The sequence below is a fragment of the Canis aureus genome, chromosome 15 (assembly GCF_053574225.1).
Source record: "Canis aureus isolate CA01 chromosome 15, VMU_Caureus_v.1.0, whole genome shotgun sequence".
Lineage (NCBI taxonomy): Eukaryota > Metazoa > Chordata > Mammalia > Carnivora > Canidae > Canis > Canis aureus.
The window spans coordinates 21,173,575-21,186,696 of NC_135625.1; the positions used below are offsets into that span (position 1 = coordinate 21,173,575).

The following is a 13,122-nucleotide window of genomic DNA, read 5'->3' on the forward strand; positions in this document are numbered from 1 at the left end:
CAACTGCTCCTTTCAAGTGTTCAGCAACTCCTGGGAGCTCCTTCTGGTTTGCTGTGATATCTGTTGTCTAAAGTGCACCTTACTTCTGCCTGCCAGATACTGTCCAAGACTTGTTTAAACTCAGTGGAAGCTCATTTTAAAATGTTTAAACCATGGTTCAATAAAGGACAGTATTTTTAAAATCCATGTTTTATTCCAGTGAGAAGACTGATGGATTTAGGTTTGGGAGAAAAGCAAGTGGTTAGAGAAATTTAGTATTTTTATGATTATCTAATTTGAACCTGAGCACATATTTTTCATGGAGACATTTACCAGCTTCTGAAATTACTGCTTTTGTGACTAATATAAAGATATTATGGGTGAAGCATCACAATAATAGAAACAGAGAATTGATTCCATTTTAGAAACGTCTTCTCTCTGGGCTTCTAGTTTTCTTATACCAACGGTAGATTTATTTTGCTGATATCTGGGCTATGCCCAGGAGCTCTAGTTGATGATTCTTATTAAAGAAAAAAATCTACCACTGTACTCTGGGATTATAGATATTTGACAAAGTGCCAGTAGGTCACTGGTATTTTGCATAGAGATGATTATGCCCTAGAAGTGAACCCTAGAGAACTAATATCTGATTATGCATTATCTTCTACAAATCACACAATGAGACTGGCAGACAATGTGTCTAGGTTTGGTGGCTGCCTCTGCCCTTGCCTGCCCCAGGTAAACAGAGAGCCCGTGTCCTAGAAATCTCCATTGGTGTGCAGATATCTATTGGCTGCAAAATGACTCTGGCAGCCTGGGAAGCACCCAATTGAATTGGCTACTGTCAGACAAGAGAATAATAAATTGCATTAATAAAAGCAACACATACACTGGTTGACTGTTAGGCAATTGTGTGAGGCAGCTTTCCAGTCAGCTCGTGTTTATCCCCAGGCCGACATTCTGTTGCTGCTTTAAACACTCCAGATCATATTTAAGTCTTGCTTCTGCTTCCTGTTCCTTTGTCCCATCTGTCTTGTTCTAGCATGTCTCAGGAAAATCTAAAACTGATTCTTTTTATACTGTTTAATCAGTAGCATCTTTAATTTCATAGTCATCTTCTTAAAATCTCTTTGTGTTTGATTTACTAGTCAAGCTCAGGCATGCTGTTTAAAGGGAAAAATAATGTTTTTATTCATGTAGTCCACCTTTATCTCTGAATCCTCCCCCCCTCATCTTTGCAGTCTTTGATTTGGAGCAGTGTAGAAAGTCTGGACTTTGAGAGTCAGGTAGACCATGGGAGTTATTTCTACTGTTTATTACCTCCGACTTTGGACTCTGCATAACCACTCAGATCTTCAGTGTTTTCATGCATGAAATGCCAATGATGATATCTGCTTCTCGGTGTCGGTGGGAAGATTAAAGTCATGTTGTACATGTGAAATTTACAAGAGGTGAATGTCCTTTCGCTCATTAAGGAATGAGGACCCAGATGCAAATAGTAGGAATTGCAGTAAACAAATGACCCATCCACACTGGCAGAAGGAGGATGCTACCTAGAGATAGGCACATGGACATCTCCTGACCCAGAAGCAGCCATATGCCTCGAGATCTTTTCTTGGGTTCTGAAGTAATACTTGATGCCCACTAACTAGAGGGCATCCTAGGAATGTCTGCTTGGAGTGAGCAGAGGGATTCCAGGGAAGCCTTGGCCTCTCTTTTTTCTTTAGATCGATCTTGTTTGGCCAGCTATCTGGCTTTTTATGCTCACTCAGAAAAATTTCCCCTAACTCAGTTCTAAGAGGGAGATGAACTTGTAGGAGTCTAACTCCCAAGCTCCTTCTATTATCTGCCTTCCATTGGAACAGAGAAGGGATTGTGTATACAATGAGAGGGATTTTGATAGTATAGAAAAAAGCTTCCTGTTATTTTGGAGCCAACTTACACCAATAATTGTTAACCAAATACATATTCTAAAGTAAAGCTTTTATCCTTAAAAGCGCTTGATGTGACAAAAGTAGCATCTAGATCTTAAATATTAAAAGATCATCTCAAGCTGGCAGCAAAGAATCTAAAATAATTGAAGATGCCATTTTAAGTTTATCTGTTTATTATTTTTTTAAGTAAACTCTACCACCAGTGGCTTGAACTTATACCCTCAAAATCAAAAGTCCCGTGTTCTAAATGAGCCAGCCAGGTGCCTCTGAAAAAAGATGCCATTTTAAAATGTCAGCATATAGCAGTATATATGTAAAGGCTTATTCTTAAAATCTGTTTATTTTGTTGGCTTTGCACATTAGTATTGAACCTTTCTTGCTTGTCGTAGAAGACAAAGAAAAAATCCCTCTTTTTTAGAGTTACCTACCCTGGAAACTAATCTTCATTCTCTAGTCCAAAAATAAATTGCAAGAAACACTTCAGAGGTGCTAGTTCTAAGAGGCACCAGTATGCCTTTGTTTCATTCCTATGTAGTCCCTAGTATGATTCCTCTCACTCTGTGTAGTGTCCTCTTTACCCCCAGTATTGGCCACTAATTACTATAAGAGGTTCATAAATTTTGCTTCTTATCTGGAAGATATTAAAAAAAAACTATCTCCCAGTCTTTCTTGAGCTGCTACTATCAAGGTACTGTGGGCAAAGGGGGTATAGAAAGTTCTACTTTCTACTCCTCTTCACTCAGATCCTCCAAATTAATGGCCGTGGGATAAGGATAGGGTCAGTGCTTATAGGGAAGCCTGTGAACATGGTACTTGGGAACCTCCCAGAAGGCAACTTGCCACCAATTTATGTAGCATCAAGTCGTGGACCCTCTCCTCAGTAGAAAACCCATAGAATTTTTATCCCATAAGTACCTAGTCAGGAAAGCTGACTAGTGACTCTGGTTATGCTTTCTTTGACTTTTTTTTTTTTTTAATGAAGTTATAGATCATATTTAAGAAGACATCTGGGAGACTTAAAAATAATCCAGTTAAAAAAAACACCCAATACTTTGCTGTATTGTTGCTGTGATTTGGGAGTTCTGTGTAATTGTTGATGCTACTTAAGGTTTGACATCCTGAAAGGGCACACATAAGCATTTTTCTAAATTAGTCTGTGATTGAGAAAATGATTGGCTGTTGATGTTTTTGAGGAGTGGACACAGTTATTAAAATTGATGTATTGTCCATTTGAGATATTTTATAATTAATGATACGTAACCAAATTGTTTCTAGAAATTTCTTTCCTTACTCTTCCTTCTCTTCATTAATTTCTTTTAGACATGAAGAACAACCAAGGCCTTTTGTGTTACATGCATGCTTGAGGAACTCATATGATGAAGTGAGATTCCTACAAATGTGTTCTCGGGTTCTGGTGTTTTGTCTCCTTCCCTCAAAGGATGTCCAGTCTCTCAGCTTACGTATAATGCTTGCAGAAATTCTCACAACAAAAGGTAGACTTTTATAAATGATTCATATTACTAATGTGATGATTATACAAATAAATGTATACATACTAATGTGATAACACTTGATACACACCTATGCCGACCTTGCATATTGTGGGACATGTGGGAGCTAAGATACTTTCAGATTTTCAAACTTGAAGTGTCACTCAGAGATGGCATTATTTGGCCACCCATGATAAACAAGTTTTTTATGTAACATGTTGCCAAATGCATGATCCATTCTGTTATTTTGACACAGGATAATCCATCCTTATGTTCTTCACAGGTAAACATCCATTTAGGATAGCTTTTGAATTATCCAGGTCAATAACATATACATCAATGAAAGAATATCTGTACTCAAACTCCAGTGTGCATTTACCTAAGATACTTTTAAGATAGAGGATTCAAAAAAAAATTTAAAAAAAGAGGATTCGTTGATAATGCCTATACATAATTTTGTGAACCTGTAATAAATAAAAAGGAACAGTACTGCAATATAATTACTAGAGGAAGTATAGTGAGGAGGAAGGTTGGCCAGAATAAGAAAATTGGAAGAAAATATGACCTAAGAAAAATTTCTCTTACCTCAGAATCTCAAATAACATTATATTTGATATGCATTGATTGACTCTCATTTGTTATCTTTGGTCATTAGCAGATACCAAACACAGAGAAAAGGGAATTTTTAAATTTATTTTTGGACTTGACTACCCTGAGATCAACACCTGAGCTGAGATGAAGAGTTGGGACACCTAAACAACTGAGCCATTATTTATTTATTTTAGAGTGTATGAGCATATAGTGTGCTAGTGGTGGTGGAGCGGGGAGGAACAGAGGGAAAAGGAGAGAATCCTCAAGCTGACTGGATGCTGGACTCTATCCCAGGATCCTGAGATCATGACCTGAGCCAAAATCGAGTCCAGTACTTAACTGACTGAGCTACTCAGGCACCCCTGAAAAGGGGATTTTTTTTTTGGCAACTTTATTTTAATGAAGATTTGTGTTTTTTTGTATATTTTTTTTTGGAGTTCGATTTGCCAACATATAGCATAACACCCAGTGCTCATCCCGTCAGGTGCCCCCCTCAGTGCCCATCACCCAGTCACCCCGTCCCCCTGGCCACCTCCATTTCCACCACCCCTTGTTCGTTTCCCAGAGTTAGGAGTCTCTCATGTTCTGTCTCTTACTTTCTCTCCTTTCCCTTTATTCCCTTTCACTATTTTTTATATTCCCCAAATGAATGAGACCATATAATGTTTGTCCCTCTCCAATTGACTTACTTCACTCAGCATAATACCCTCCAGTTCCATCCACGTTGAAGCAAATGGTGGGTATTTGTCGTTTCTAATGGCTGAGGAATATTCCATTGTATACATAGACCACATCTTCTTTATCCATTCATCTTTCGATGGACACCGAGGCTCCTTCCACAGTTTGGCTATTGTGGACATTGCTGCTATGAACATTGGGGTGCAGATGTTGAAAAGAGAATTATTTAACGCAAAAGTTAGTAGGATGAATTTGTAGTAGTATCGTTGACTTTAATAATTTCTCCCCTGAGATCTGCTTTCACCAGTTGGGAGAACGTTCACTTTCATCTTTTGGCAGACCAAAGGTATTGAGCCTTATGAAAGAAATAAAAGAAAAAAATCAGTGTGCTTAATTTTGGTATCTTTGTTAGGAACTTGGGTTCCACATGACTTTCTTTCATTATTCCTTTAAACTTAACTTGTTAAAACAACCACTCGATCATAGCCATAGTTGCTAGCATACCCAGCACGAGCTGTTGTTTGTACATGCATACGTATTTTTGAATATTTGAGTTGTTTCTATTTTCCCCATTTGGGTAGTTTAAAAACGTATCCCAAGTGTGGTTTTAATTCTGTAGAAGAAAAACAATTTCTTCAAAGGACAATACCTTTTTCAGTGGTACTTTCTTTTTCTTCCCACAGTCTTGAAGCCAGTAGTGGAATTACTTAGTAATCCAGATTACATTAACCAGATGCTACTTGCCCAGTTGGAGCGCAGAGAACAGATGAATGAACATCACAAGAGAGCCTACACGTATGCTCCTTCTTATGAAGAGTTCATCAAGCTTATTAACAGCAACTCTGATGTTGAGTTCTTGAAGCAACTAAGGTATTTGATCTTTAATTATACCATGACAGTAGCTACTAATTATCATCCTCTGCCTAGTTAGGTACAAAAAAAAATGTGGTTGTCAGGGAGGCAGAAATAAAGGAAGTCCATAAATCTTACTATTCAGTGACTACTAAATTTATCCAGCTTCTCCTTTAGCAGGGGGATTAGTTCTTTTTTTTTTTTTTCTCCAAAGTACCATGTTTTTCAAGTAATTAGGTTATAATAGATTGAAAGCTGTTTACTTAAACGAGTAACTGCTTAGCCACTCAGATGCTTACCTTAAAAAAACATGAAAAGGAAATGATGTGTTTTTAAAATTATGTAACAGAACATTGCATCAGTTTTCATTTTTCTTAGAAAATGCAGGCCCAGGTTTGGGAATCATGGGTTCTTGACTAATTATTTTGAGAAAATACATCCCAGGAGTCTCTTTGATAGGGGACATCAATCTTCATTATTGTTCTTGAAATGTCTTAGGGGTGACTGTGTGTTTTTGTAGATTTATTTTTTATTTCCATAGTATATGCATATACAGAATGATTTTATAGCAATGTATAATTTCTGGATTTTCTAGGCTTCTGTTTTTTTTATTTTAATTTTAATTTATTATATTTTTTAATTATTTTTTTTTAGGCTTCTGTTTCTGTAGTTCTTCTTCTGTTTTAGTATCCCCAAGCAATAATACATGGGGAAGAGAGGCAACTCTGATATGTCAGTTTTACTTCTGATAAGTAATTTTGGTAAATTGTAGATGGAAAATAAAATGTTAGCTTAAAGGGTCTTTGAATTCTTTGAAGATTTTAGATTTGTCTAAACCTCTGAACTAGAGTGAACATTAAGGTGAGTTGTGCTGCACTAGCTTTTTAATCTGAATATATAAGAGTTATACATTCTAGAGGGTACCATGTTCTTGTAAACTATGTTGTGTATTAATTTAGGTCCTGTAAATGTATAATGATGGCTTCAATTGTATGATTGTGTTTACAGATAATTTAATTCTTAAGGGATATAATCTCTGGAGATTTATTTGTGCTTCTCTTTCCAGTGCATACTCATTTATTATAGATTTGTAATCATTTTTGTCTGAATCTAAAAATTTGTTTTTGATAATTGTGACACTTGAGCTGATTAGATAACCTAAGGACCCATGTCCCAGATTTGTTATGTGAGGTGTACAAGTTATAGCCACTCAAAGGTCATCCTCGTCATTACTTCCTTTGAAATTTAAAAGGAGTTTAAAGTGTTATGCCAGAGACACCTGGGTGGCTCAGTGGTTGAACATCTGCCTTTGGCTCAGATCATGATCCTGGGGTCCTGGGATCAAGACCTGCATTGGGCTCCCTGTAGGGAGCCTGCCTCTCACTCTGCCTGTGTCTCTGCCCCTCTCTCTCTCTCTCTGTCTCTCATGAATAAATAAATAAAATCTTAAAAAAAAAAAAAGTATCATTCCATAGAAAATGAAAGAGCTCACAATGACAGAGCACCCTGTTGCCTCCTCTTCCCCTTAAAACTGCCATCACACATTCCAAGTACTGGTTCTAGAGATGCTGTTCAAACCTATATTCCCATATTGCTCTGCCAGGGTACTCTTATACCTGTTGATCCCAGATGTACTGCATGTGGTGTGACCAGAGTAATGTGATAACCACCCTCTGTGGAATTACTATTTTCTCTTAAGACCTGGTTTGTGAACAGATGGTACCTCATGTTGATAAACTGTGGAGGCACTGCATTCCTAAGTACTCTTTCCCTTTTAAGCAGTGTTTCCACAATACAGTCAGAAGTAGACCATTTGGTAACTTCAAGGAAGTTTAAGATAACAATTTACAATCAATAATGGCAGATACTTAACTGTATCAGTATTCATTCTGTTTTTTTTTTTTTTTTTAAGATTTTTATTTACTTATTCGTGAGAGATACAGAGAGAGGCAGAGACATAGGCAGAGGGAGAAGCAGGTTCCCTGTAAGAAGCCCGATTCAGGACTCGATCCCGGGACTCAAGGATCACGACCTGAGCCAAAGGCAGACGCTCAACAACTGAGCCACCCAGGCGTCCCTCATTCTATCTCCAGACTTATGAATGAGTATTCTGTTTTGCATACCAAACAAAGGACCCCAGCACTGCCCACATGTTGACATAGATAATGGTGTAACAAAAAGGTACCAAAAGACTTTTTTCAACATCAGAAGTCATTATTTTGAGTCCTCAACCATTGGTTCTCTAAGCACAGTTCTGTAGTATGAGATGAATGAATCTTGATTAGAATTAATGGTTTCTCTTTCTCTCTTTTTTTTTTTTTTTTTTAGCTTTTATTATTTATTTGACAGCGTACACAAGTAGGGGGAGCTGCAGGCAGAGGGAGGGAGAAGCAGGGCTCCCCTCTGAGCAGGGAGCCCAACTTGGGGCTCCATCCCAGGACCCTGGGATCATGACCTGAGCTGAAGGCAGATGTTTAATCAACTGAGCCACCTACGTGAGCCTGGTTTTCTTTTTCAAAAGGTACTAGTCAAAGGCTCAGGACTATTTGAAATTCTATAATTATCTTAATGTTAGCAGCTCATCATCTAGTAGGTAAAGAAGTAACTCAGTAAGACTTGACCTTTAGAAAACAAAAGCCCCAGGATGATTGGACAACCTGCTTTTGTCACAGTAGGAGCATTTTGGATTGCCTTTACCTGAGTGACTAAAGATTACACTAGGAATTCTGATTTGATATTTTCCCTTTAGAATGTGATGAAACAAAAATGGTATGAGCATTTAAATCTTTAAGAGTACTTCCTCTTAATGTCACTAATAGGATGGTACTGAAGGATGCCAGGTGTCCTGAGAGGCAGACCCCCTGTTGAGCACGGAGAGAGGCTCAAGGAGCAGGAGAAATGCTGAATTAAAGAGTATTTTTTTTAACATTGAGATATGGTTTATAACCCATTAAATCCACCAATTTAAAATGTATGATTCAGTGCTTTTAGTATATTCAGACTGCAACCATTACTTCTAATTCCAGAATATTTTCATCATGTTAAAAAGAAGCCATGTGACCATTAGCAGTCACTCCCCATCACTTCTCCCTCCAGCCCTTGGCAACCACTAATTTACTTTCTGTCTCTGGGGGTTTGCCTGTTGTGGACATTTCATATAAATGGAATCATGCAATGTGTGGCCTCTGTGTCTGGCTTCTTATATTCAGAATAATATTTTCAAGGGTCATCCACGTTGTGGTGCATATCCATACTTTCATTTCTTTTTCATTTCTTTTTTTTTTTTTTTGGCTGAACAATGTTGCTTTGTATGATTATACCACATTTTGTTTATTCTTTTGTCAGTCAATGGACAGTTTGGATTGTTTGCATTTTAAAGAATGCCTTTTGAGTATCTTTAGTAGTATTATCAGTGACTTGATAAATCGAGTAAAATAAAATGTTGTGGATTCCTAATCTCTTCCTACCACCATCTCTCTGTGTAGTATATGTGCCACCAATAAGAAGTGATGGAATAGGATGCATAGGCGGCTCAGTGGTTGAGTGTCTGCCTTTGGCTCAGGGTGTCGGTATATATGGAAGACCCCTTCCTGGTGTCTTATATCCCATCAGTTCTTATTTATTTATTTTTTTAAGATTTTACTTATTTGTTCATGAGAGGCAGAGATACAGGCAGAAGCAGCTCCCTGCGGGGAGTCGGATGCGGGACTCGGTCCCAGGACCCTGGGATCATGCCCTGAGCCAAAGGCTCAACCACTGAACCACCCAGGCATCCTCCCAAGCATTCCCCCAAATATACTCCTATTCCGTATATTTCTGTTATCTTTTGTGTTCTTCACCTTACTCTTGGGTTTTGTTTCCAACAAAGTTCATAGAGTCCATGGGGAAGATACTTGGAAGTATTTTGGTGATTAGACGATTAAACTCTTAAAGTGCCCACTCTATTAGAAATAGAAAGAATACATTGCAGATTTAGTTAAGTTGATGACTGAGTGCAACCAAAGTGATCTATTTCTCTGATCTTTTTTATAAGTTCTTGGTTCTTCATGTAAATCATGGGAATTATGGTGATAACTTCCTTTGGAAGAGCTGCAAATTTCTCTTATAACAAGGAGTGTAAACTTTCTGGAAGCATCATGTGCATTAGGCAACATCAGCTATGGGATCATGGTAGTCCTGAAGAATATATAGTCCCCTCAACAGTTTGGCAAAGAACCTTGGGAGAAAATACTGTGGAGGGCATTTTTCTCAATGATAGAAATGCACATCCAGACTTAGTTTCTGAATACTCTTGTAAATATTGCATTATCCTGAGGCATCTTCCCCGGATCTATGACTATGAGGCAATTCCTTGGGCTTTGCTGTATGATAAAATTTCAGGCAGTTCTGTTGATACAGTACTGGTATATCTTTTATCCTGGGATAGGGGCAGTGTCCTATTTATTGTATCTCAGGGTAACCTAAGGGCTAACCTTTATTCTCTGCTGCTCGCACTGATTGAACTAGAGAGGCTGCCAGGAGCAACTCTGCAGTGGCAGAGGTTGATTTTTTTTTTTTCCCCCCTCAAAAAGGTGATGTTGCATAAATTATCTGGTTGCTGGGCTACTTATTGTTTATCTGATAGAAAAATTGCTCTCTATTTAAGGGTCAGGTCTACTTACTATTATTGACAGGCAAAATTGCTTTTTTATCAGACTCCTGTCTAAAGCCAGCATCGACGAAGCTTATCAGCTGCCTCACACTAATGGAACTGCTTTCTTCAATCATAGTCTGAACTATTTTGTTTTTCTTGTACAATTAGAGTACTCTGCTTTCTGACTTTATTAGTATTTTAGGTCACTATCTTTAAATTGCTCTTAGTAAGATTTTGAGGGATACGCTGCCTAGGGCAGGGAATGTGTCTTGTTTAAACTAAGCAGTTGATGAAACCATCCGCTTTTATTTCATACGTATTTGGGAGCTAGATGCTTATTTTCTAAAGGAAAAAATGTCATTAAACTCTCCTGGGTTTGAATGCATTAAAAACAAACAACCAAACCAAAAAACCCTTGAAGGTCATATTTGTAGTTGATTTTTTTTTTTTTCCAAGTCAGCATGAGCTGCTTTTACAGTAGGATTATAGAGCTAGAAGCACTCCCTTCGAGTACACTAAACCAGTGGTTTTTGACCTTGGCTATTTATTAGAATCACTCAGGCTTTAAAAAAATCACAGCTGGATATTTCACTGTGCTTTGTAGCTACTTCCTTTTTCTTCTTTTCTGGCCTCCAAGATGTCAAAGTGAGAATGTGGCAGCTGGACTGGTATAGCATTTTGAATTTTCCAGCATCTTCCAGTGGAAGCAGTGATCCACCTCAGAAATCTGAAGGTCCTGTTGATACAAGATATTAAAGGACAAGATATTAAAGGATTCCCACTGCCCTTCTGGGTGGTGAGATGATGACCACAGTCAAGGAAGGGGAAGCCAGAGGTCAGAGCAAAAGCACATCCGTTGGTGAAACTCAACAATTACAGCCATACTAGAGAAAGCGCTGTGTGTTCCTTTATTTTGAAGATAAAGAGGGAGTTGGAGTAAACATTAAACAGAGGGGAAATGAAAGGCTCTGCCCTTCCGGAACCTCCTAGAAAGGAGCAGACCGATTGTGGCTGGGAATATCCTCTGTTGCCTGTGTTGTGTAATTCCTCAGTGTGTTTGTAAAAAGTGCTCTATGAACGTGTTTTGCTCTTCCATGAGAAATACAGTTTCCCAGGCCTTACCCCCTCCCCACCCCCCCCCGGCCAGGAATTTTTATATAACTGGCCTGAAGTGGACCCTGGGCATCAGTGTGTTTTTAAGCCCTCCAGGTGATTATAATACATGCAACTAGAATTGAGAATCTTTTTTTAAATGGAACATTCTTGTTATGAATCTGAAGTCTTGGCTAGATGTCTTATAATTCTTGTATCCTAATTCTTTGAAAACTATCACTGTTTGAGAGAGATAGTAACTATTGAGAAGAATATTGATTAATCCCAACACCTCATTCTTTTACCATGTTTATTGTAATGAATAAAAGACATTTTATCACTGGTGTTCCTGAGGGATGTCTTTAAGTCAAGGTTTCTCAACCTTAGTAAAAATGGCATTTTGGCCCAGATTATTCTATGTTGTAGGGGTGGTCCTATTTGTTGTAGAATATTAGCAGCATCACTAGCCTCACCCAGTAGTAACCCCATAGTTGTGACAACCAAACATGTCACAGATGTCCTCTGGAGGACAGAATTGCCCCTGATTAAAAACTATTACTTGAAAAAAAAAAAAAAAAAACTATTACTTGAATCCCATGAAAAGATTGGAGATACTTCTATTAGGATGAGATTTAGATAAAGATGGTAGAAAACCCACAGAATAATGATTACTTACCAGAGTGCAGAGGGTTTTTTTCTTTCTTATATGAAAAAAATCTGTAAGAGTCAGTCCAGGACTGGTAGGAGGTCTCTATCATCCCCATGGATCCAGGCTCCTTCCAGCTCACTGCTCTGCCATCCTGGGAATGTTCCAGAGTCCTTATGGTTCAAGATGTAGTCTAGAATGCTATTCATCATATCCTAATCCCAGGAAGCAGAATGAAGGCAAGGAAAGATGTGGCAAAGGGTCATGCATTGGGTGTCTTTTAGAGAAATACCTGGAAGCTACTCATGACATTTCTGCTTATATTTTTTTCTGTCAGATATAATAGGTGGTCTTATTCTGGGAGGCCTTCGGTTCAGTTAAAAATGGTGGATTATATTACTAAGGGAAAAAACATAGATACAGAATGGGCACATAGCCATTTTTGCTACAGTACTACATGTCCTATAGTTACGGCAAGGCAAGATAGCACTACTTCCCACACAGACATTGGACAAATACTACTTTCCTGGACTGGACATTTGCTAAAATTAGAGATGCTAAGCAAATGCCCAAGAAGGGGAAGTTCTTTGTTTTTAAGGAACCATTTGTTGAATAATGTTCATTAAGTGTAAGGAAGTGTCCAGTTCATACCATCTGATCATTTTAAGAACTATGTGAATTAAGTATTACTATTCTCATTGTATAGTTGAGGAAGGTAGAGTGACTTGCCCTGGATCACTTAGCTAATATATAACAGCTGAGATTTGAACCCCTGTCTATCTGACTTAAAATCCCACATATGAAGGTGGGTAACTGGCTAGCCAGGTGGGCAGAAAAGACACAGGGGCTCAACCATGTGGGATTTCCTGCAAGTGTCAAGAGAAGATTCTGCTGTCTGGGAGCCTTTGCAGGCACTAATCCTTGCATAGAGAACAGTACTGTTCTCAGTACTTCTATGAGAAGTACCATCATCTGTTAGTGAGATAGGGATAGGCTGCCAGAGAAACAAGTCGTAAATAAAGAACATCAGGGCAGCCTGTCACTGCTGTAATTTCATTTGCTGCCAGTCTCATCTTTATTAGATTTTTCAGTTCTGGATATGTTTATTTCTGACCCTTGTTTAAAGAGTGGCATGGAGAATCTAAAAATAGTAGAGAGTCAATTCTAATAATGAATAAAAGATTTAAAATGAAAAAAGATTAAGTATTATTTAGCTTGGAGAAATGA

General features: G+C 38.1%; 1 protein-coding gene across 6 annotated transcripts in view; it reads left to right on the forward strand.

Moving 5' to 3' along the window:
* Positions 1-13,122, forward strand: part of SNX25 (sorting nexin 25) — a 142,796-nt gene that overhangs the window by 47,263 nt on the left and 82,411 nt on the right. For all 6 annotated transcript variants that reach the window (XR_013352685.1, XR_013352686.1, XM_077848721.1 and 3 more), the window contains 2 exons: positions 3,234-3,406; positions 5,356-5,542. Coding sequence is in view for 4 of the 6 variants with exons in the window: in XM_077848721.1 (XP_077704847.1) it covers positions 3,234-3,406; positions 5,356-5,542 (360 nt within the window). In the remaining 2 variants the exon portion in view is untranslated. The remainder of the gene's footprint in view (positions 1-3,233; positions 3,407-5,355; positions 5,543-13,122) is intronic.